The sequence below is a fragment of the Mercenaria mercenaria genome, chromosome 14 (genome assembly GCF_021730395.1).
Source record: "Mercenaria mercenaria strain notata chromosome 14, MADL_Memer_1, whole genome shotgun sequence".
Lineage (NCBI taxonomy): Eukaryota > Metazoa > Mollusca > Bivalvia > Venerida > Veneridae > Mercenaria > Mercenaria mercenaria.
Window position 1 is genome coordinate 57,745,159 of NC_069374.1, and position 23,258 is coordinate 57,768,416.

The window sequence follows — 23,258 nt, forward strand, 5'->3', positions numbered from 1 at the left end:
AAGCGTCGCGGCATTTTGCCTTTTGGTGATATTTATTTTAAAAAATCACAAATCAAAAGGTGCGGGTTAGTCGCTTTAATTGTTGACTCACGAACAATATATGTTTGTACACAGGGAGACCAAAAGCTGTCTGTATTATCGGGATGTCATTCATTCATATCGCGTCCGTAAATCGGAGAATTTTATCAATTGACATCCATATTCTAAAATTAAATGGAATTGAAAATCATCCATTTTAGCATCTCATTGTTGTTGTATTTTCTGGTCCATCGGGATCTTTGATTTCAACTCATTAAGATTTGAAAATTGAATACTGCTAAAGCCGGTGCTAGGGGGCACGGGCAGTGCTATGTTGTCGGTGCTTCCGATGGATCTTCTTTCCGGATTTTATTATTTACAACGGACCCATACATACATACATAACCTCTAATAAAACTAAATAACGCATTTACAAAATTCTTGCAAACGTGCGTAGCACCACCACAACTGAAGTCACTACAGTATATCATGTAAAAAATGAGTTCTTATGCCATTTCAAGATATCACAATATTACCGAGTTCGTTCTGTACATGATATTTAATGAACTTTTATTGAAAATTGATTATTCGCATTATTGTATACCCTTTTTGGTAACATTTTTAGGCAGAATACTATGTATAATGTTATAATATTGACATAACCGCTCAAAAGGTCTTTTACTGTATATTTTCGGTATACCTGTGTTAAAGACCACCTATGAACAGAGACCACCTGGCCCTAAAGACCACATGTTTTTATTCGCATTTTAACATTTACAGTGTATTTTAACCTGCGAATAAAGACCACCTCCCAATAAAGACCATATTTTGGCTTTCCCAAGTGTGGTCTTTATAAACAGGTTTGACTGTATATTATCATTAATTTTCTGAGCCAATGTATACCTTGTACAGATCAAAGGAACGCTAGCTTTTATGTAATAAGTTTAAAATTCCAAGTTAATAACACACAAAGTAGTCTTGACTGTTAGCTATATGACCGAATAAAAGTAACTAATTCGTGTCTCCTCATTTCAGTCGGCAGTACTTGAACAGTTAATCAGGGCATCCAAATAAATATCTAATCCTTCAATACCTGCGAAACCTTAACCACAGTTTCAATAACGCCCAGAGCGGACAACGTAACCAATGTTGAAAAACAAGACTAAAGAGGGAAGTGAAGGCTTAAGGGAAGGTACAAGTGTAGACGGTGAAGATAACGAAACAAAGATATTAGGACTTAAATACAAATACGCTGAAGGTATGAATAGGCACCCTTTCCACAGACTTTGCTACTCATTCATGCAGTTTAATCTGATAAAACGTGGCTCCTTGTGCAGTAGTTTCATATATTATATAGAATGTAGAAAAATCTTTACTTGGCCTCATCTTGTCTTGTTTTTTTTTTTTGTTGTTTTTTTTTTTTTTGTTGTTTTTTTTTTGTTGTTGTTGTTGTTGGTTTTTCGTTTTGTTTTGTTTGTTGAAGATTCAAAATTTAAAGAAATGATAATATTCTATCCTTGCACCAAAATGATCGATAACCGGAAAAGCTCGAAAGTCGAGATTATAATACGTTTACAAAACAAGCCTACATAGAGAAGGGGTGGATGCGTTATATTGTTTTTCTCATGTCGGTAGGTCGGTCAATTACTTGAGTACGCCTGGGTCTTTTTCAGTCAAACTTCATAGGAGGGACGATGATGCTCTTGTTCAATTGTCTAGATCGAAACTGAAAACAGTTTCAGTAACTGGACAACACTTCGGCCTAAATCCGTTAACTTTTTGTCTAAATATAAGTTCGCCAAAGGTCAATGTCAACGCTTGGACCAATGACCTTCTGGCTTCAGAGGATGGTTGTCAGTAGTTAGTAGATGATCATTATTGCTTAAACGGTTAGTACACTAAAGGGCAATGTAGTTATTATATTGAAATTGAAACTGTTTCAAAATGCTTGGGCATACACTCCCCATGCTTACTGATACTTAAAAATCTGACTGATAACTGAAGTACGCTCTGGGACTTAACTGCCAAACTTTATAAGCTAACTGGATTGATTTTGAAAAGTGAATGGCCCCAACCGCTTTATGGTCTCAAAGCCGTTATGGGCCAAAGGTTTAAGCCAGAGCCATGAATCTGAAAACAGTTTCATATGGTAGTAAATCTTGATGGGGTTGTATTCTATTGATACAAATTAAATCAATGATCAAGAAATTAACAACAACAACATAACCAGTGACTTCATGTGGGACATCTCGGGGAACCTGTTTTTTATTAACTGTTCTTGTTTCACGAATAATTATGTGTTCTACCTGTCAGTTACTGTCTTTCTTTAAGTATTAAAAGTAGTCAAAATAATAAAAACCTTTTAAAAACAAGTAACTTTATTTTTAACCAACGTTTCGGCTACATTAGCCTTCTTCAGTGTTCAAAATAAACATAACAAAGGAAGTGACGTCAACATCAAACGACGTCGATGACGACAACGTCAAAATTTAACAAAGAGTTTGGCGTAAAAATCATAAACAGGATCATTGTATGATACATAAATACTGGTGAAAAAAATGCAGTATAAGTGCAATGATTAAGGAAAGGCACCAGTAAAAACTGATTATGGAATACATACACAGCAATAATATATACGTATATAACAAGTGTTTTAGAAAGGCATTAATACAGAATTTTTGAATTCATTCCTTTTGGAGACATAGTGCCCAAACGGTACATCCAGGAAGTCTCATTTAAAAGCCTTTTCCAACGATTAATTACTTTATCAATGGGCATAAAAGAGAAATCCTGGATAGTATGTCCTTGAGAATAAAAATGTTCAGAAACATTAGTAGTAGTTTCTAAATAATGATTGATCTCAAATCTATGACTATTCATCCTTTGTGAACATTGCTGGTGCGTTTGTCCAACATACTGTTTCAAACATTTTTTACATGTTATTAAGTAAATAACATCAGTTGAACTGCATGACAGAACATGTCTAACATTATAACAAGATGAATTTGTGGAACAAGAAAATGAATTATCTTCATTAATATTTAAACAGTGTGTATACAGCGCCGTCTATAACATTTACTTACACTACCATTTATGTCTTTCTTACTCAGCTTAGAATGAACTAAACATCTTGAATATTCTTGGGTCTTTTGTAAGCAACAATAGGTTTATAGTCATATATTTATCTAATACCCCAGTCACACATACGACGCGGATAGCTACGTCTAGCCACGGACAGAAACGTAGTAATCCGTATCGATCCGTACCTGAGCCGTACCTTAAAGTAGTATTCCGTATCAATCCGTACCAATCCGTACGGCTCAGGTACCGATCGATATGGATAACTACGTTTCTATCCGTAGCTAGACGTAGCTAGCCGCGCCGTATGTGTGACTGTGGTATAACACTCTCATGTTGAGAATACTTAAGAAGATTCTAATATTGGTTTATTATTTTACCAATATTAGGCAAAGATGGATTGTAGGTACATACAAAAGGAATTACTTTATCCGTATTTTTGTTATTGCACGAATTAAGAGCATCTTGCATTGTTAGAGTAGTGGATGCCTCATTTATAACACATTCAGGGTAGTTACGTGCTTGAAAGTATTCTTTGAGTTTGTCCATTTTTCTTGTCAAAAATGGTATTATCCGAAGTAATACACCTAAAGCGCTTAGCCTGACTATAGGGAATACCTTTTTTACATGAAATTGGGTGACATGATGAAAATTCTATGTACTGATGACTGTTAGTGTCTTTTTCATGAACACTAGTGTGCAGGATACCATTTTCATCTTTTTCTATGTTAACATCTAAAAAGGTAGCAGTATCTTTAGAGTAACAATATGTAAACTTTATAGTAGCATGAAAACTGTTCAATCTATCAAAAAAAGTCTAATAATTCCTCTTCTGAATGATTCCAGATGAAAAAATATCATCTAAAAACGTAACCAGATAAGTGGTTTCTTATCACAGGAGTCTATAAATTCTTTTTCAAGTTTACCCATAAATAGAGAGGCAAAACAAGAGGCCATCTTTGTTCCCATAGCAGTTCCTAATGTTTGAATATAATCAATTTCATTGAACTGAAAGTGTTTTTTTGTAAGACTTTAGTATTAATTCTATGATTTTAAAAATGGAGTTAATAGAATCCTGTGATCTACTATCATTTTCCATAAAATATTTGTGGCACTCTGTCTATGTTTGAGGGGTATAGATTTTCTAAAGTTGATTCTATCATATTTTCTAAATTGTGAGGAGTATCATGTAGGCTTTATTAAACACTTTCAGTGGGTTTTCATCAAGTCTCTTATAATATTTGTTGTTTTCTAGCTGTCTATAAGCTTCAGGAATAGAATCGTCTCTGTTAATTATTCTAAAATATATAAATAAAATACAAAATGTAGATTATCATAACTCATTTGCTGTTGCCTGTATCTAGGTTTATACAGTAATTAAATGCTGAAGTAAACTCAGTTTAGCTTAGTAGATATATTTTTAAATGGTTTAGGGCAATGGAGTCCCTTGAATCCCGAGGGAAAGAAGCACTATGGCAGAGAATTCTTGTTACAGCTCCAACATGATTACAATGCCATTCAAAAGCCATCTGGACTTCCCGATATTCCAGAAATTATGCTTGACAACGACAAGGTACGACAAAACATCGATTGTATGGTTAAAATACGAGATTTGTGTATAAATGGATAAACAAATTAAATATGATTAGCCTTGGATATAAAATTTCGATGTAAATCAAACGTTTATCTTTTGTATTATTTAGTATCCAGAAAGGGAGCTTCAAGGTCAGCAACCGTCAAAATATAAAGAACGGCCACATTATCAGTAAATTTGTCATAGACTGCTTCAGTAACTAGCGTCAGTTCTCAGAATAAAATTTTATGTTAGAAAGAGGATGGTCAAGTTTATATGATATTATGGGCTCATAATGCCTTCGGTTAAAACTTTACTGCCACATATTCCATTATGAAAATAAAACATATACAAAATTTTTATTAAATCCAATCTCCGACTGTCAAAAATTTGAATATTGATAAACATGATATATATATTTTAATCTATTGCTTTTGATTACCTCCAAATGTAACGGTTGGTGTAGCTCTTTTCTAACCATGCAATTTTGCATAACGTCTATCTGAACAGCGGTTTCATTTGTTTTTAACCTAAAATTCAAAGCTTAATGGAAATTTATCACGCAAAACAGTCCGAAATATATCTTCTATATCAACTTCTAAGCTTATAGGTACTTAAATAATTTATGTAAGTAGGTTGATCAAAGTAAAGATTTTGCAAAAATTATCACCTAGTAATGAATGAAATGTTTTCTTTGCTTTTATGGAGAATATTTTATTACGCTAGAACAATATAATTTTATCTTTTATACAGCCATTGGGAAAGGATGGAGAGATGACTAGAGGAAATTCTGGCGGCCAAGAGCTAATAGATTTCATACCAAAATATGTGTGGGGTGGAGGGGACAAAAAGGTAAGCAAAGATAAAAATCCAGTTCATTTAATTTCTTTGGCAAAACTTTTCCGTAGAATCTTCAAAAATCTGCTAAGATATCGTTTTTCTTAATCCCTACTGGATGAAAACAAATCTCGGGCACCGCACTTAAAGATTGCGCTTTTCCGTCCAACTGTCCGTCCGCAATTTCGTGTCCGGTCCATGACTCTGTCATTCATCAAGGGATTTTAATATTACTCGACGTAAATGCTCCCAATAATGTGACGACGTGTCTTCTGGAAATCCGGTACCCTATCTTAAAGACCAAGGTTAAATTTTATAGGTCAAATGTCAACATATATTGATCTATCCAGTTTGTAACTCAACAATCCGGCAAAGGTATTTAGCTTAGAGGTCACCGTCTAAGGTCAAATACCACAAGTTTTTTTTTCATTACCCGTCGGTAAGTCTTTCATCCATCAAGATATTTTAAATTTACTTGACATATACTTTTTCGTAGACGATGCACAACAGTCAGATCCTTAGTTCAAAGATACATTATTTAGAAAATATAAAAATTCTAACGATATCTATTTGTATTTGTATTTGATATATTTATTTGAAATCTAAAAAGGTATCTACTGTCATGGATGAGCATACAATCTTATTAATAAGAAAAGTTGGTGTTGCAGGGTATTATTAATTACATTATGACAACACGAAACTTAAATATACTTTTAAACTTTATCTATGGTAAATTTTATTTATACATAGAAATATTTTAACATGATAATATCATTATATTTCTTACATCATTTTGAAAAATTTAGACGTGAATTGTAAGACCGGGATAATGATAATCTATTTCACTTTAGAAGCTAGGCATTTTCTCTGCAACTTAAGTTACTTTATAATGACAATATGAAACTTCAAAATACATGTATGAGTTAAGTTCATCAATGTTGCATATCATCTGTAGATATATTTTAAGAATATCCATGTCCATTCGGACACATATATTTGATTTGTTTTACTGGAACCTAAAAACATAGTTTACAGTCATCAGAGAAAGAAAGAATATGACAAGGCCAAACTAACTCAAAATGAACAGCACTGGAACAACTGGCGAAACTTCACAAGTATTACGAAATGCAAAAGCACAACTTTCAAAAAGCTATCAAACAAACTTCAGAGTGAAACCTTTAAAACAACCGACAACAAGAAGATACTTAAACAATTCATATTATCATTAAAAAACACATCTGCTTCACTACTGAATGACAATGGTATTTTAGTAACGGAAGATACAGATAAAAGCAAACCCACTTAATAATTTCTTTCTGCATCAAACATTACTACACGATAATAACAAAGCACTGCTGAACATGCAAACCAATACAACCCATCAAAAATTTAACTAAATTAACATCACAGAGGAAGAAGTAACAAAAACACTTAAATCTCTCTGTAAAGGAGAAAAGCCTCAAACTGTCCATTATGTGAAAGAATAGACAAACCGAGGCGCAACGCGCCGAGATTGTCCATTCTTTCACATAATGGATAGTTTGAGGCTGTTCTCTGACTTAAAACACGGTCCTCACGAAAAAATTAGATTGTCGTGATTTTATATAATATCTCTAATAGTGTCCTCATTGATGCAAAGACAATTCATTGATTTGTGTCTCTGTGCTAAATAAAAATACCAGGTCAAGTGGAGTTTAAGTTAGATTGCATTTGAATATCTATTGCAATTAAAAGCTTTTTAAACACTAATGATATTCAGTGCTGATTCTTAGAAAAGTTTCGAAATATCTCGTTTTGTCATATTTATGAATGATTTCAAGTACCTTTACAAAAAGTAAAATTTAACTTGGCCTTATGATGTTATATTAATAGTTGACCATGCTTTGTTCGTGCTGAGTTTGCAGTTTTATATAAATCAAGTAATTTAATAAATGACGGGTCCGGGTGAAGACGTTCTAAAATGTATGTATATGTGTTTTATATCGTTATTAGAAAACAATCGTTCTTATCTCGTAATTACGAGATATTCTATCAATTTTATTAGAAGAAAATTACCCGTATCACATGAGAAAATATTTCGTTATTACAGTAAATAACATCATCATTGCAAGAAAATTGTATTCATGTTGAATTAAGATCATTACGGTCACATTTTCTGGTAATACCGAAACGTGCAGTAAAACTTTAGGGAACTTAACGTTGTTGCATCTGCTAATGTCTCTAAATTACATTCTGGTACTTAAAAAATGTGTAAATGTTGAGTTTTGCTCAACCCGGGGCTAGAGGGCGTAGACGGTAGCTTGCACTTCTACTACCGTCCATGAACAAGCTCAACCAAACCGAGCCTGCAACATTTTCGTTTATGTCGTGTTAGGCGACCTCTGGTTTTCCACTTTTTATTTCATCCATGCGTCGGCGTCCGCGTCGGCGTCCGCGTCCCGACTTGGTTAAGTTTTTGTATGTAAGCTGGTATCTCAGTAACCATTTGCGGGAATGGATTGAAACTTCACACACTTATTCACTGTGATAAATTGACTTACACTGCGCAGGTTCCATAACTCTGTTTTGTATACTTTTTCATTAAGGTTTTATATGTAAGCTGGTATTTCAGTACCTACTAATGAAAATGGATTGAAACGTCACACACTTGTTCATAGTTGTTGGTTATTTTTTTGTATGTAACTTGGTATCTCCGTACCCGCTAATGGGAATGGATTGAAACTTACACAATTGTCCATTGCCATCAGCTGCTATGCATTGTACAGGTTCCATAACCCTTTTTGCAATTTTATAAAATTATGCCCCCTTTTCGACTTTAATATTCATTCAGTTGACAAGGTCGTTGAATAGTCGAGCGTTGCTGTCCTCCGAAAACTCTTGTTTTTACATATACATTGCCTATTTTCATATATTTTTGACTGAAAATACCATACCAGGTGTATATCTGCGATACTTTTCTTTTGCGATTTAGGAGTACACAAAGAGGACTTTACTCCTTTCTAACGGTTGAAGATTTAAACTAACATTCTGTAATTACTTTTGGCACATTGTTTGATTTTCATTTGACTGATAATCTGTGGTGCGATTTGGGTTAAAGTCATACGTTCCTCTTCAGGTTTTTTTATTGCAGTTACAAGTTCTGTAAAACATTGCAGTTTATATTTCGAAACTTTCGAATTTCATAGGTTGATGTACTCACACCTTCCAACGTGCAAGGTTGTTACCATACCTGTCCAATATTAACCTGTACCAGTCCATTCTTACAGTATCCATTATTTTAAGAATAACCAGTTACAGGTTAATAATGGACAGGTATAGTAAAATAACCATGTGTATAGAACGGTATCGGTACAATAACCTATATAATGGACAAAACTAACAAAGGATTACATCACAACCGTGTTTTAACAGTAGGTAAAGCTTTAGGGACTGATAATGTTAATTAGATATCTGAAGAAACTCTCACAGGAGATAGCAATACCACTCCATCAACTTTTCAACATATCCATTAACGATGGTAAAATGCCACACCAAATGGAATTAGCTCTCGTATGTGCTGTTTTTAATATTAATGATCCACAACTAGTTTGTAATTACAGATCTATATCGCTTCTTAGCACAATCAGCAAAGCACTAGAAAAAATCATTCATAAGCATACTTTCAACTTTTTAGCAATAACATTATCTCTGCTCTCCGATCTAATCTGGATTTATTTCCAATGCGTCAACAACCAGTTATCCTTTTTCTATATATAATACTTTTTGTCAAGCATTAGATGAAGATTAGAAAGTCCGTGCAGTCTTCTGTTATATCTCTAAAGCTTCAACCCTGAAAGCAGAATCTCTTCCATTTTCGTACGATTAACAAACCCCTACATCCTTTTTTGTTTATTTGTATATGCATGGTCTTCCAATCCACGATGTGATATCTCACAAGCATCTTGGAGTTATAGTTTCGAAGGAAGGAAACTAGCACGAACACATAAACAGCATGAACTAAAAAGCATGGAAACGTATCAACATGATAAGAACTTGACCTCAAGTCTCTTGAAACTATCTATCTCTCTTTTTTACGGCCTCTTCTGGAATGTTCCGATGTCGTGTTGGATAACATTACGCAGCATGACGAAGGACCTCGGACATTTTCCAATTCAGATTACCTATCCAATTAAGGAAAAACTGACCTAGGGCTAGACTTCTGAAATAGCATAATAAAGATAGTTAAAGATCATTTCTTGATATATTAGACTAAATTCTACAAGTTTGTGAACAACAGAGATGACTTTGTAGACATTTCTCATTCCCCTTTCCACTGAAATATGAACATATATTTTTTTCCATTTTAAACATCTTTCCCCCAGTGACGTAACAAATATTTCACATGCCTTTGTAAATAATTATCATATACGTGTACTGCAAAAATGGTACTTGTTCACAGGGGGAGTATGTTAAAATTGAAAGAACTACATACAGTGTGTCAGCATATGAATTTTACATTTATATTTTGACACTTATTGCCCTTACATATCTACAGCTTGTTTCGTTTTGGTAAATATTTGAAGCATAGAAAACACTATAATCAATAAATAGTGGACAGAGAAAGCTTGAAAGCAGACTGATAAGTATAGTTTATGAATTTTTCGATCAGGTCTGCTGCCTCTTGACAATCTAATTCCGTCGATTGAGTGTCATCAGGATTGAGACAATTGCGTCTGTCGCAAGTCATGAACCAAGCAAGTGGCTTAGACGTATACAACTAGATGTATGTGTCTTCTACCTAAACATGACAGAGATATAGACGAAGTTCTATGGGAATAGTGCCACTGTGGTGCAAACACTGACGCCCCCCCCCCCCCCCCCAAACTCCCCGAACTAACATTGACACCCCCAGAACTAACACAAATTCACCCACAGGTCGGAAACTTATTCCGAAGCTGACTGATATACCGGTACTAGTAACGACCTCCAAAGAACTAACACTGACGCCCCCAAAGAATATCTACATACATGTTGATACTAGTTAGTGACGTTCTGTTCCACTGATATATTGGAGCAGTCGGTATTTTATTACTACATGGAATTTTATATTGTTTTATTCTCTTTTGTATTGGAGTAATTGAAAGCACATATAAATGTTTGCTAGGCATTAAAAATTATAGGCTAAATGTGCATGCCTCTGTTGCCTAGACGCTATTATTTAAGCACAGCAGGCCTGGGCCTACAAATAATTTAGGAAACTAAAAAACTAAACACACCAAAAATGCAATATTAAGGGACCTTGAAAAGAGCAAACAATGCATCTAGAACGTGCACTAATATGTCACTACATGCTAAAACTCAGTCTCCCCTGGACCCACATTGGCCTAGGCAGTCCCCTACACTCCTCCGCTACAACTGATAAAGGCCAGCTACGCCAATGTATGTCAGCAATTTTGAGGCCAGCTACACCACTGCATGTATTAAATATCTAACCCTCCCTATAACATGTATAATACCCGGTCAGTTTTGTACATGCATGTGTCAATACAGTATAAAAAAAAGATGTTAAGAAAACAGACAGTAGGCTGTGATTGTTGCATACGTTATCATGGGCGCTCAGGTGAAAAGAACTGAAGTAGAGGTAAAGCAGTTATTTCGAAAAATGTTAATCAAACGGATAATCTGCTTTGTAAACGTTTATTTATTAATCTAAAACATTTACTTATAAACTTATCTGACGTTCATGGGCTTATTTCACTAAAAATAAAGATTTTACTTTTTTCAAAAAGTATAACCCTTAGTCACAATCTGTTCGAATTTCAAGAAAACGAATATGAAATAAAATTATTTTCTGTGACAGTTTGATAGGAATATAACTTATTAATGAGTATTTGAAGCCATTATATAAAATCATCAGCTATTGAAGTCATCAGATGGCATTGAAATTTGGGCAAAATCCCTAGCTTAAAGTCCGATATCCTTTGAAGAATCATCACAGGAGCCACCAAATTCGTTTCTTTTGACACTCTTTATAAAGAGACTCCAGTGGCTTCCAACCCCGCAAAGTCAGACAACAAAACACAAACTTACTTTTTTCTACAAAATAAAAAATCATTTAACTCCACAGTATCTTTCCTCCTTGGTAAAACAAACATCCATATACAATCTTTGATGTGCCAGTGATTCTAGAAACCTGCATTGTCACACTCAACTCGTTGCGAACTCCTTTCTGTCATCAAGTTTCTTTGACCAATTACCATTATAGCCCTATTACATAGCTTAAACAAAAGGCCTTAAAAAACTATTTGTCTAAAGAGGCATTCCTGACCTTTTAACCTCATTTCTTCTATTTCGCTTCTTTCTTTCCTATCCCATCCTTTTAGATATTAATATGTAAGGAAATTGTTACAATTAAGATTTCATTTTATATCATCAGTTACAATTTACATCCAAATAAATGTCGTCTCTATCAAGCCTATTTTATTACTACAGTTTGACAATTTCATGTCTAATACCATTTGCATAAACGAAGGAAAGCAAGCAAAGCATGAACGATGAATGATTTATTTTGTTACCGTTGAAATAACATTATTTATAGAGACCATTGTTTAAAAACAAACTTACATAGCCTTTTACAAAATCCTCTATTTATTTGTAATATTGCATAATTGTAATTTTTCGAAGTAAATCATATCATACTTGTTAAATCTTGACAAGACATAGTGCAATTTATGTTTTTACAGCTCACCTTTGGAAAACCAAGATCAGATCTACCAGAGTCTCAACCAGCACCTACAGAGTTCACAGTTTCGTCTGAAAAAGATATGGAGAAGAAAACTAAAGCTATCCTTGATAAATACTTTGTTACTCCAAATATGAAGGTTACTTATTTGTTCAGTATTTGCATGATAGAAGTATTTGGTATAGCCAGACGGCTGTTTTTGACATTTCAGATGTTTAAAATTTCCAATAGCAACTTTATGGAAGAAGCAAATTACAAAAACTATAAAATTTCAACGTTCGTTTCTTAAAAAATATTTATAAACAGGAAATTACTCTGTGATTTTTTCTGTAGATTGGAAGTAATTTTCCCACTGATAATGTTAACTGCTGGGTTACATAAAAGTGTTGTTTGCGCAAGCATAAAATTAAATTTCATTTTCATTTCAAATTAAATATATTTGTCCGATATGAACGTTTTCAAATAAATATTTCTAAATAATTTGATTATTTTGGAAAAAAAAAGTTAATCATAAATAAATGTTTAAATTGTTACATGAAAGCCTGGTTTAGCGTGCGAGAAATTCGATAATCGTGTAATATACACACTTTGCAGTACCGGAAACAGATACAAAATAAATACTTTGCATAAAAAAATAGGTCCAAATTGTATTTCACAAAGAACGTTATATATTCTGTATTTGGACAATTTTAACGTTAGTTTACCACATGTCTCCAGACTGCATACCACCATTTTTAAAATAAACACATGCTTTTATATTCATACAGTAACACTTCTATCTTCATCTTCTCTCAGTACAGATAGAGTGAAATCTGAGCACAGGGATAGAGAGATGGAGAAAGCCCCAAGAACAGAGAGACATGTCTGGCAAATTGAGCCTAGCTCTTTTTGAATAGACAGTTTGGTCTTTAACGTTACTTGTGTAAGCATCGATACAAGAGAAGCCTTGGATTCAAACCTAACAATCAGGCGTGTTACCAGAAACATCGGACCACCTATAGCCTTTCAGGATAGAGATTTAATGATTGTCACCACTACATTTTTGTGGGGATACACTTGCTTACCTTTGTCCGTCCGTCCAGAAATACGCACGTCCGACAAATTTTGAGTTCGCAGAATTCCCAAAACAGTTTAATCTATAGTCATCAAACATAATAGGATTTTCTTCTGCATGTGAAGATGTACACCTGGGGTTTCGCTTCGGATTTCATTTAGTAAGAACAGAGTTATGGCCATTGACTTTATATGCACAAAGGGGCTAAACGTGTTTCACTCGTATCTTAAAAAGTATTTGAACCAGTGTCGTTAACTATTATATTAATCTAATGCAGCCTGTAAATTTGCAAATCTTGGGGTTTTGTAGGATAAAATACCGCCATCCATCAGCTCCTGTCCCCATAGTCCCCAAAAAATTAAAATAGTTTGTTTCATGTGCGTGAAATTAGCCAGAGCAGCCAGAGCAGCCAGAGTAGCCAGAGTTCAGCCAGAGTTCAGCCAGAGTAGCCAGAGTTCAGCCAGAGTTTAGCCAGAGTAGCCAGAGAAGTCAAAACTCTGGTTACTCTGGCTGGCCAGAGTAGCCAGAGTTCAGCCAGAGTTCAGCCAGAGAAGTCATAACTCTGGTTACTCTGGCTGGCCAGAGTAGCCAGAGTTCAGCCAGAGAAGTCATAACTCAGGTTACTCTGGCTGGCCAGAGTAGTCAGAGTTCAGTCAGAGTAGCCATAATTCTGGTTACTCTGGCTAGCCAGAGTAGCCAGAGTTCAGCAGGAGTAGCCAGAACTCTGGTTAGTTACTCTGGCTGGCCAGAGTAGCCAGAGTTAAGCAAGAGTTCATCCAGTATCCAGAACTCTGGTTACTCTGGCTGGCCAGAGTAGCCATAATTCAACCAGAGTAGGCAGAGTTTCTAGATTTTTAACATGTTCTGGCTACTCTGTTCAGCCAAAGTAGCAACAGTAGCCAGAGTCACCAGGATATCATTTGCTCTGGTCACTCTGGCTGTTTCTAACAGAGTAGCCAGAGTTCAGCCAGAGAAGCTAGAGTTTCTAGGATTTTAACATGTTCTGGCTACTCTGATCAGCCAGACTAGCCAGTGTAGCGAGAGTAACCAGGTACCATGTATTTTCAGTCTTAGCTAAGTTTAATTATGAAACTTAATATGTCATTTCTATCTAAATAGCATATTTAAAACTGAATTTCAAGTTAATAACTATTTTCAAGTGGTTAATTAAAGTAGCTCTGGTTACTCTGGCTGGCCAGAGTAGCCAGAGTTTCTAGGGTTTTAACATGTTCTGGCTACTCTGGTCAGCAAGAGTAGCCAGAGTAATCAGGTCCCGTGTTCGCAAAACATTTTCAGTCTTAGCTGAATTCGATCTTGAAACTTAGTATGTTATTTCTTTCTAAATGGCATGTTTAAAACTGAATTTCAAGTTAATAACTATTTTCAGTTGGCTATTTATAGTAGCCAGAGAAGCCAGAACTCTGGTTACTCTGGCTGACCAGAGTAGTCAGAACATGTTAAAATCCTAGAAACTCTTCCTACTATGGCTGAACTTTGGCTGAACTCTGGCTACTCTGGCTGAACTTTGGCTACTCTGGCCAGCCTGAGTAACAAGGGTTCTGGCTACTCTGGCTGCTCTAGATTAACCAGAGTTCTAGCTACTCTGACTACTCTAAATAGCCACTTAAAAATAGTAATTAACTTGAAATTCAGTTTAAACATGCTATTTAGATAGAAATTACATATTAAGTTTCATAATCAAATTCAGCTAAGACGGAAAATGTTTTGTGAACCAGGTTACTCTGCCTGCTCTTTAAATCCTAGAAACTCTGGCTACTCTGGCCAGACTAACCAAAGCAAATAAAATCCAGGAGACTCGGGCTATTCTGGATACTATGGCTGACCAGAGTAGCCAGAACATTTTAACATCCTACAAATTCTGGCTTTTCTTGCTGAACTCTGGCTACTCTGGCCAGCCAGGGTAACTAGAGTTCTGGCTACTCTGGTTGAACTCTGGCTACTCTGGCCAGCCAGAGTAACCACAGTTATGACTTCTCTGGCTGAACTCTGGCTACTCTGGCTAGCCTGAGTAACCAGAGTTTTGACTTCTCTGGCTACTCTGGCTAAACTCTGGCTGAACTCTGGCTACTCTGGCTGAACTCTGGCCGAACTCTGGCTGAACTCTGGCTACTCTGGCTGAACTCTGGCCGAACTCTGGCTGAACTCTGGCTACTCTGGCTACTCTGGCTGCTCTGGCTAATTTCACGCACATGTTTGTTTCACGCTATTATTTTCTTGCGTTTCTTTATATTTCTAACACGACCCCACAACTCTTACTCCACCCATCACTCCTGTTTTGGTTTATTATCAATGAAGATATGTAGTCTTGCATTGTCAACAAGAACATATGTCATTACAGAGTCACTATGAACACACATCTAGTTTTAGAAGTATTATGATAGGGGCAAGTGCGTGAGTCTTATTGGTATTGTAAATAGAATTTATGGACTTCAAGTATTGGCATTGTCTATTGTTTACAGTATTCAGTGAGACACGTTGGTGTCAAAGTACAGAGTGAATCATCGGCGGCCAAAAGACACAGTGAAATACTTCCGCAATATTCTTAATTTATATACAGAATTTCCACAACTAGAAAATCGTACTTGTTTGCTTTCAGGTAGTGATTCTGTCGGTTCAGAAGGTATCTACCGAGAACCATCCTCATTTTGTATACAATGCCATCAATCACGTCCTCAAGAGATCTTCACAAGCAAGAAAGCAGACTGGCCATATACTGCGCAATCTAGTCAAACAATCAGTTATATCTCTTGATGATTATTTAAGAGGGTAGGTAAAACATATTAAATGTCATTTTATAAAAAAAAAATCAAACAAAAAGAAGTCTGAGTTTAGCGGAGCTTGGGTTCAGCATTACCTTTACTTTCACAGTAATCTTAAGATTTATTAAAGAGATTAAACCTTTCATTTGCTAAAATGAAGGAGGAGATATTAAGTTTTTTATTACATGTAAAGGCTTGGAAAATAAACTTAGCTTAGTGTATTTGTCCATTTCTGTTTGTGTGTTTCAACTGACTGTGGTGTGTTTCAAATAAGGTTTCAAGCTGTTTTTGCAGTGAACATAATTTAATATCTACCAAATCGCAAGTATTGAATAGCTTGCCATGATCTTACTTCCTTTATTTAAAATCATTTACATTGTTAACAGCTCAGACCTGGTTATACCTTGCATGTCAATCTTTTAGACTTTGTAGTTCATACCTTGATATAAAATGTTTAGAACTTCGGAACTTAAGTGAAACAGGTTAAGTTGGTAAAAATATTGATTTATTGATCTATTTTTCAGGTTGGTAGAAGTATTGGAATTTGCAGAAGATTTAGAGATAAGCATTCCTAAGATCTGGCAGTATTATGGAGAACTGATAAACCCGATGGCCCAAGATAACAGTATTTTTAGTTCAATTAAACAAGCCGCCGCCCCGCTCATTTTAGACAACAAGAATGGAGTTCTCGCAGTTAAACTTTTTTATGCTAGCCAAAATGAGGTAAATAATTACTATTGTATTATACGACCTGGTAAAACGTGTTCCAGTGTTACAACATATTTGCATTATGGTGGCATATTTCAGCCAACCACATATCCACTTATTAATGCAGACAGTTTTCTCTAAAAATGTCACATATCCAGTTATTATCTGGCAATTAGCAAAACTGCGTGTTATCCAGATGATTATGTTAACGGGACAAAACTGCCTGTTAGTGCCCACTTATGCCATCCACATATTCACATAGATAAGTGGTTATTGTGAACAAATTCTTGGTATCCAGTTAATATTCCAACCCAAATTGGCGATTAACGGTTAGACTTTTCGTCCCCTATACGGAATGAATGAGTGTATATCCACATCGCCCCCAACCACCACCACTATTAAATGGTTTGTGCACCTTAAAGATATTATTTATAACATTCAGAATTTATTTATTTGCTTGGGTTTAACGTCGCACCGACACAATCATAGGTCATATCATGGCGATTTCCTAGCTTTGATGGTGAAGGAAGACCACAGGTGCCCCTCCGAGCGTGCACCTGGGCAGAACCACTGGCCTTCCGTAAGCAAGCTGAATGCCTACCTCACGCCTCAAGTGAGGCTCGAACCCACATCGATAAGGGGCAAGTGATTTTGAAGTCAGCGACCTTAACCACTCGGCCGCGGAGGCCCCTATAACGTTCAGAAGGAATGATAAGTTTGCATATCTATTATGCCCATTTATGTTTTTCATTCATTCCGTAATGATAGAGGACGATTATGGGATATTACCAGTCATAACTGACAAAAATGAAGATACCTGGTTTACGTAAGTGAATATGTAGATGGCAGTAGTGGGCACTAACAGGCAGTTTTGTCCTGTTAAGATACTTACGTGGATAACACGCAGATGTGACACTTGCTAGATAATAACTGAATAATTTCTAAATAAATAAGTAAATATGTGGTTGGCAGAAATATGCCACCATAGAAAATGCTATCATGTGACTCCTTATGTAAATCATCATTCTATAATTAGTGCTATATGACCGGTTTATATCAAACTCCCCGTCCAGTCGTTAGAAAATTTAACCGGTTTCATTTTGTTTCAAAATATAAGTCATGGTTTAAACTGGTGTTTGACTTTTCTGTAAAGACATTTTAGTGTTCATAATCGTTAACTCCTAGTCTAGTAACTTGCATTTAATACTTTAACCAGGATTTCCTAAGTCTAAAAGGGGGCATGATTTGGCAAAAATGCAGGTCAGAGTTATAGGACTTAACCCAGTGAGGTTGGTAATTGATCTAGAAACAGAACAAAATAAGTTTCAAAGTTATATGCCTTCAAATGACAGCCATATGTACTTTCATATGGTAAGTAGAATAGCCTATTCGAGCTAAAACAGATTGCAAAACTGTTTCGTATAGCTATTTTGCAAGTCTTTAAATACAGGATATTTACGCCAAGTAATGTTCATTATGCCAATGTTTACATGTCATTTTATGAACCAATGGTACCACCCTGGTTCAAACCATTCAACCTGATGCATAAACGCCATCTCTCTGACCTGCTATATGCATACAGTGGATACTAAAAAGATCTCCTGTGGTTAAGATCGCTGACTTCAAATCACTTGCCCTTCATCGATGCGGGTTCGAGCCTCACTCGGGGCGTTGAATTCGTCATGTGAGGAAGCCATCCAGCTGGCTTACGGAAGGTCGGTGGTTCTACCCAGGTGCCCGCTCGTGATGAAATAATTCACGGAGGGGTAGCTTGGGTCTTCCTCCACCATTAAAGCTGGAAAGTCGCCTTATGACCTATCATGTGTCGGTGCAACGTTAATTCAAAAAATAAATTGTCAGAAAACGCTGGTCTAATTTCAACATAATTTCACAGATGATTTCCATGCGGACAATCTACCAGAATTGTTCAGTCATTTTGAAAACCTAAGGTTAGCTATATAGGGACACCATGGACCTCTTGTTAACTTTTGTTATTGTATCATTTTAGGTATTGTACAAGAAGACACGAAGTATATTGAACAAGCTGACTCCACAGAAGTTCCAAACACTTGTCTCCCAGATGCAGGCATTGCCTATAGACTCGGAAGAAAAATTAAAGGGAGTCATTAATCTAGTCTTTGAAAAGGTAAATATATGACATTATTCAGATGTTCAGATGGTTTTATATGTTAGATATTATTAATTACACCGGATATGGGATATACGCTGTCAGAGATATTCAGACAGGTATGGATTTTGCGTATATCCCGTATAAGGTCACAGAAAAGCAGTATAGCAATTGGTATAACATGTTTGACATAGTTTTGATATTAAACTAGTCTAATGACTTAGTCTATAACATATAAAGAGATTTTTTTTCAGATGGAAAAGCTTATTTATGATAAACAGAATATTACACTTCTTTCTATCGACATCCATTAAGAAGGTAGGTTACCTTAATATTTGTATGTGCGCATGTCCAACCGGACGCTAACGTGACAATTTACGACGACGTTTACGACAAACTAAATGTGTTTGTATATCCATTCTTCTGAACATAAATCATGAACCTGTCTCCGATCTTGTGAGTTATGGTTTAATAATGCAGAAATAACGAATAAATTGCCGCAGAAACGCTTCAAAGCAATGATGCCTTAAAATGACGTCATTGACGCCATGACGTTACGTGTCAGTTACCGCGCAAAATTAATAGCTTATATTCTTTATTTCGAATTTTCGGACACTTGTCCTTTTTCAAGAATATGTAAATATTTTTCTGACTAAGTAATATCCATGTAACATTCACATGACAGGAAATGAATGATGTTGACGCCCTGTCTCTTAGACGACGTCACGTCATTTCCTGTGTAAGACGTGACGTCGTTTCCCGCAAATAAGGCAAGGTGTCAACATCATACATAACCAGAGAGCAAAACACAATACTCAGTACAGCAAGATATACAAAAACCAAAAAAATGTATCATAGTGTTATTTCTAGAGCGACGCAGCGGGGCGCCCCGCCCTGCCCTTTTTTACTGCCGCCACGCTGCCCGTAAAACGTGCCCTCTTGCCTTTGATCTTATGCTAAATCCCGCCAATTTCCCTGTTGACATGCCTCGACGATTTTTTGATCAGCAAATTACGTCACGGCGAGTGCACACAGGTAATGAGAATCAGTGAAGTGTTAAAACAAATTGATAAAGGGTATGGATCCTGTGAAACGTCAAAAAAAGCGTGCGTAAGCGGCCAGCTGATTACCGAGCACGTGAAAAGTGCCCTAGATTTCTTTGAGCAAAATTTAAATTAGACCGTCGTTTACTATAACAAGTATATATCAATGCAGTTTGATTCTACTGTAATTTAAACTAGAAAATGCACACATTTTAATGATTATCGAAAGTAAAAGAAAGTTTAGAATGTCCGTTCACGAGTCTTATTACTCCCGATGTCGTATGCAATTTTTCCATTATTCCTTCAAAAAAGCTGACAGTCGGTGTATTTTTTTATGATGAGAAACATCAAAATATGTGGAACTATCTCTGGTTTACCCTAGTAGGTCATTTAAACTGAGTAAAAACTACTTTCAGACAACATTCCGAAAGTGTACCAGTATCCGGATAGTATATTTTGGATATGCGATTTAGTAAACTTTAACCTTACTGTAATAGCACTTTTCTGTTAATGAAATATTGATGAAAGACCTGATAAATACAACAGGTATTTTGATAATTATCAGTTTAAAATGTGACCTGAAACAGGCCTTTAACTATGTTGTTTACAACATGATCTTGATTTCAAGATTAAGCTTATATTAAGGTCCTCCACTATTTCACATTCATATGAATAAGTTGACATTCTTGGTGACATTTTTAAGGGAAAGGCTTGAATGGTTTAACCTAAACTATAAAGTAAGTAAAAAGCCTTTGAAAACTTTGTGACTGGTTTTGGGAAGATTTAGCACTTTATTCTGTGACACAAAGAAGTATAATAAAATTTATTTTTATAGCTCTTTGTGTGACATTTCTTTTAAGTGTGGAATAAAGATAAATGGAATACATATTAACTATAGACATCTAGAAATGCAACTACTGCTATGGTAACTTTCACATCTAAAAGGGCACCCTGCCCCTTTCGGACAGCACCCTGCCCCTTTTTGGCAGCACCCTGTCCTTTTTGAGCTCTAGAAATAACACTATATCAGCAAAATAACTGTCCAATTCAGTTTAAACACTAAAATTTACAGTCAGTACGGAAACACTATAAATGCATGCATTGTCATTAAAGTGAAGGGACCCTCCATAGTTACTAAAATTACACAAAATAAGTTGAAGAAACCAAGGGCCACTACTGATGACGATAATGACCGGAAGGAAGTCATTAATCTAGTCTTTGACACTGGTCTATTTAAGGAACTCATCTGCGGATTTTCATTTTCATTTCAACAATATCCATGAGAGTAATAGCAGCATGCCGGACGATTTTTCCATGACAAAAATGCCAGATGAAGGGTACTGCTGTAAGTATTTAAAGCTGTGAAATTTGTTGAATAAATGTAAATAACACGAAAATATAACTTACGTTAGAAATAATTGCTTTAAAGCTACATTAACAAGAAAGATAATTTTATTCAATATTTTTATAAGAAATTACGACAAAAAGCAAGATATAAGCTATTTTAAACATCTCTGTTGCCATGGTTACTTTAACCTTTAACAAAAATAGGGTACCATGTAAAGTGCTTGGTATTTTGCTAATAATATTACACAAATATTGCATGTTAGTAATTAACAGAATGTCACTGAAGCCGTCGAAAACCCCATTTTTATACATAATTGTTTAAAAATGAGAGAAAATGCTTTGCCATGGAAACACGAGCTCCGCGATATACACATTTTCTGCTTATATTACAAAGCTAACGCGAATACTAATAAAATTATCAACTATGCAGACTTCTACGGATATCAATGAAACTAAAATACACTGAAAAGTGTTAAATATCCGTATTTTCCTTCTTCTTTCAATATAAAGTACATTTGGAGGGTCATGTTCTTCAAACCTGGATACAAACAGAACTTGAAGGGACAGAGATAATCGAAATGGAGACTGTAGCAGTTAAACATCATATTACACGAATACAAAAAAATGCTGCGGTTCATCTAATTTGAATATTTCCTGGTAACAAGGTAACCTACCTCCTTAAACGAGTTGAAGAAATTGATAAAATGCTAAACAGAGCCTCGCAAGAGCCACAGTTTTTATCATTTGATTCAACTCGTTTAATTAATTTTCTATATTATGCCAATTATTCTTTTTTCCATATTTTTAAATTGCAATTCAAAATATATCTTGCCGCCACCTTGTATTTCAGTATTTGCAGTAAAAGTTAAAACTGGACAGCCGAACGGTATATGGTCACAAAATGAAAAAGGCTAACTATGTGCAAACTGGCTGGTAATGGTATAAATGTTTAAACTGCAACTGAGACATTTATCTTAGCTAGTAACTGTGCAAACTGGAGTCTTGCATTCAAAACTTGTTTGGATTATGACATTCTTATGAATTTCAGGCGATCAGTGAACCTAGTTACGGTGTAGCCTATGCCAATATGTGTAGATGTTTGTCAATGGTAAGTAGAACAAAATCTTGTGTCAAAGTTTATTAGCGACGAGAGAAACTGAATCATTGACTGAATGTCTTTTTGTTTTGTCTATATTTAATGTAGGTATATTGCACTTTGAATAAGCTCAACATTGATTTATTCAAATAACTTTGGTCATCACAATTGAATTATTTACTGTTTGTAAAATGAAAGGCATGTGTGGATTTTGTTTGTGATATGTGGAATCACCGAATGTCGCTACTGACATTCAGATAAATATTGAATAGGTTGTAAAGGGTAAAATAATTGTAAAATAATCCAGACTTTAATAGAGAAATGAATAAATTACCGTTAGATACAGTGGCGCTCGCGATAAATTTCCGTGCAATCTCGTTTATTCACGCGCGTGTCACGGCCGTGACACTAACGGTTAATTTTGCAATCATCCAATCACATAATGCCTAAACGAGAAACGCGAATTGAGAATCGTTCAGCCAATCAGGAGCTTAGTGGGCGTGTCAGTGGATCGATTATCGCAAATAGGATTACCCATGCCTTCTTTTAATTCCTTACATTTGTAATAGATAACTGCTTTAAAAGTGTGAAAATGAAATATTGATTCGCGAAAATAAGATATTATTACGAAAATAAGCTATATCACTTTTTTTTTGTTTTACATTCAATTTGAATACGTATATTGTCACTATGTAAATCCTATAAGTACACACTTTCAAACGATGAAAGATCTTTCACCAACAATAAACAATTAACAAGCATTTTAATTTACCTGCGTCAAACTCGACTACGCAAATAACTTTGAGAATGCGTAGATATAACTTTGAGAATGCGTAAATAAACTTTAACTCTACATTTTCGTCCTATTTTGACTC

At 35.3% G+C, this 23,258-nt stretch overlaps 1 protein-coding gene across 1 annotated transcript in view; it reads left to right on the forward strand.

The window, feature by feature from the left end:
- LOC128548515 (eukaryotic translation initiation factor 4 gamma 1-like) overlaps positions 1–22,780 on the forward strand; it is a 28,049-nt gene extending 5,269 nt beyond the window's left edge. Inside the window, exons 2-9 of the mRNA XM_053523591.1 lie at positions 1,054–1,276; positions 4,530–4,669; positions 5,423–5,521; positions 12,229–12,366; positions 15,899–16,068; positions 16,586–16,784; positions 18,778–18,915; positions 22,336–22,780. Of these exons, the coding sequence (XP_053379566.1) occupies positions 1,165–1,276; positions 4,530–4,669; positions 5,423–5,521; positions 12,229–12,366; positions 15,899–16,068; positions 16,586–16,784; positions 18,778–18,915; positions 22,336–22,431 (1,092 nt within the window). The 5' untranslated portion in view covers positions 1,054–1,164 and the 3' untranslated portion in view covers positions 22,432–22,780. The remainder of the gene's footprint in view (positions 1–1,053; positions 1,277–4,529; positions 4,670–5,422; positions 5,522–12,228; positions 12,367–15,898; positions 16,069–16,585; positions 16,785–18,777; positions 18,916–22,335) is intronic.
- Positions 22,781–23,258: the final 478 nt, after the last annotated feature.